The sequence below is a fragment of the Pteropus vampyrus genome, unplaced genomic scaffold, assembly GCF_000151845.1.
Source record: "Pteropus vampyrus isolate Shadow unplaced genomic scaffold, Pvam_2.0 Scaffold47, whole genome shotgun sequence".
In the NCBI taxonomy this organism is placed as follows: domain Eukaryota; kingdom Metazoa; phylum Chordata; class Mammalia; order Chiroptera; family Pteropodidae; genus Pteropus; species Pteropus vampyrus.
In genome coordinates this window covers 3,189,743-3,191,895 of record NW_011888828.1, presented here as the reverse complement: position 1 = coordinate 3,191,895, position 2,153 = coordinate 3,189,743, and the positions used below count along the sequence as shown (strand labels likewise).

The window sequence follows — 2,153 nt, the reverse complement described above, 5'->3', positions numbered from 1 at the left end:
TTCCAGCTGTACATGAAGCCCTCTTCACCCTGCGGGTGGTAATTACCACTTGAGGATGTTCCTCCATCATGGCGTGGCAGAGCTGTTCCAGTGCCTCTTGATCCTGCATTAGTTCAAGCTGCTTTTCTGACACAATCTGCGCTGGAGTCTTCCCTTCATTCCTCCACAGTTCCTCAAACACCTACAGGCCAGAGATGGGAGAGAGGGACGAGAAGCCCGGAGTCAGCTCTTTTGTCAGCTCCGCTTGCTGGGACAAGTAGAACGGAGGCAGGAAGAGCAGACTCGATGAATCCCCAGCTGTGTGGGCTTGGCCCACAGGGCGCCCCGTCTCTCCCGAGGCATCCAGGACCGAGGTTGCTCTGCGGGCCATGCAGAAACTCCTGGAATCTCCCCATGCTGAATGGCTTCCTCAGAGTGTGAGGCTGCACCTGCCGAGACAGGTACTCCCCACCTGCTGACTCAAACCACAGGGCAGGGACAAGCTGGGGAGGTATGAGATGATTACTCACAGGACCCCTGCTGACAGGAGTCAGGGGGCCAGGTCCAGCTTTGTCTCATGTCCCCTGAATTAACTGAGGTGACATTGTGGTGAAGGATGGGGTCACACAGACTGTAGGAAGTAACCACTGTACTTAGATGACCTCCAGAAAACTCAGCCCGCTGGGAAACATGATTTTAAGGGTGTAAGAACGTGGCCTCATAATGAAGATAAAAAATAGAAAGTAACAAAAATCATAAATCATAATCCACAGGGACCCCAGCCTACCAATTCATTCCCTCCAGATAGAGCTGGCCCTGAATCTGGCTAGGATGATTAATATTTAATGGTGTTGGTATTTTTTCTACTTAAAAAGTGATAAATCTCCAAATTTATCCAAGTTGGAAAAAGAAAATATTTTTAAAGAAAGCATTGCCTAGGGTAGTCTCCCTTATACCTCTTATTTTTATAGTGTATGCTGGAAGAGGGTGGTTTTCCCGTTAGTCTCCTGAGTTACCTACTTCAACTCGGCCTACAGTCAGCACTGAGCACTGAACACCCACTGACCATTCCAGTGAGGACGGGCCAGCCAGGAGCCAACCATTCCTCCCAGAAAAGAAGCTAGTCAATAATTAGCACATAGGACTTTTGGTCAAGGTTGTGGAGTAGGTAAAAGTTGTGCTCCCTCCTCTCACAACCACATCAAAATTACAACTCAATTATAGAACTGTCACTGAAAACCACCTGAAGACTAGCTGAACAGAAGCCATATAAAGAAGCCAGACTGAGACTGGAAGGCGGTGCGGAGACACAGAATGGGCAGGTCTGACGTGCATGCTGTGGCAAGTAAAAATCGGGAGGGTTATCTTGGCTGCAGAGGACCCCCTGAGGAGCAAAGGGGCCCAGTCCCGGGCACCAGTGCTGGGAAGACGAGTCCCCATAACATCTGGCTGTGAAAAACCAGTGGAGATTGCATCTGAGTGAGATGAAGGGCAGCTGGGGGCTGAGGCGCTCCCCTTGAGGGGCCTGTGCATGGGCTTGCTCTGGCCCCAGCACATTGGCAGCAACTCAAAAAGCACCAAGGACATACAGGGAGGAATTAAATTGATGCTTCAGGGCTGGAGGATCAGGGGGTAATGGCAGATTTCACTGGGGATGGAAATGCTGGCAGCCTGGCACAGGTGGATGCTAAGTCTAAGCTGTCCATCAACCAAACACTTGTTAGCCTTGCCCTGGGGATTCCAAGAGACCCCTCCCCACCCAACTTGCTTGCCTTAGTCACTTCTAGTGGCTCCTCCACACAAATGGCTTGCCTCAGTTTGTGCTCTGGACTTTCCTAAAATCTCTCAAAGGTCCACAGAGCCCAAAGCAACAGCAGCTGGCCTTGGCATGCCCTGCACCTCTTGCTAAGTGGCCCCAAGCCCAGCACAAGTGGCGGCTCATTTTGACTTGGAACATAGCTGCAGCTAAGTGGCCACAAGCCCAGCACAAGTGGTGGCTGGCCTCAGCTCATACTGTGGTGCCCACCAAAGGGTCCCAAGTCTGGTGCAACTGGCAGCCAGCCTGGGTTTGCAGCACAGCCTCTCCCAAGTGCCTCCAAGCCCAGTGCAAGCAGCAACCAACTACAGATCACTTTGTGGCCCCAAGCCCAGCAGAAGCGGTAGCTGACCTTGGT

General features: G+C 51.7%; 2 protein-coding genes across 3 annotated transcripts in view; one reads left to right on the top strand and one right to left on the bottom strand.

Moving 5' to 3' along the window:
- Nucleotides 1-2,153, bottom strand: part of GATB (glutamyl-tRNA amidotransferase subunit B) — a 90,258-nt gene that overhangs the window by 8,483 nt on the left and 79,622 nt on the right. For both annotated transcript variants that reach the window (XM_023530206.1, XM_011359388.2), the window contains one exon: nucleotides 47-181. In XM_023530206.1, coding sequence (XP_023385974.1) covers nucleotides 47-181 — 135 coding nt within the window. The remainder of the gene's footprint in view (nucleotides 1-46; nucleotides 182-2,153) is intronic.
- FAM160A1 (family with sequence similarity 160 member A1) overlaps nucleotides 1-2,153 on the top strand; it is a 224,408-nt gene that overhangs the window by 212,921 nt on the left and 9,334 nt on the right. The gene's annotated exons all lie outside the window — the stretch shown is intronic.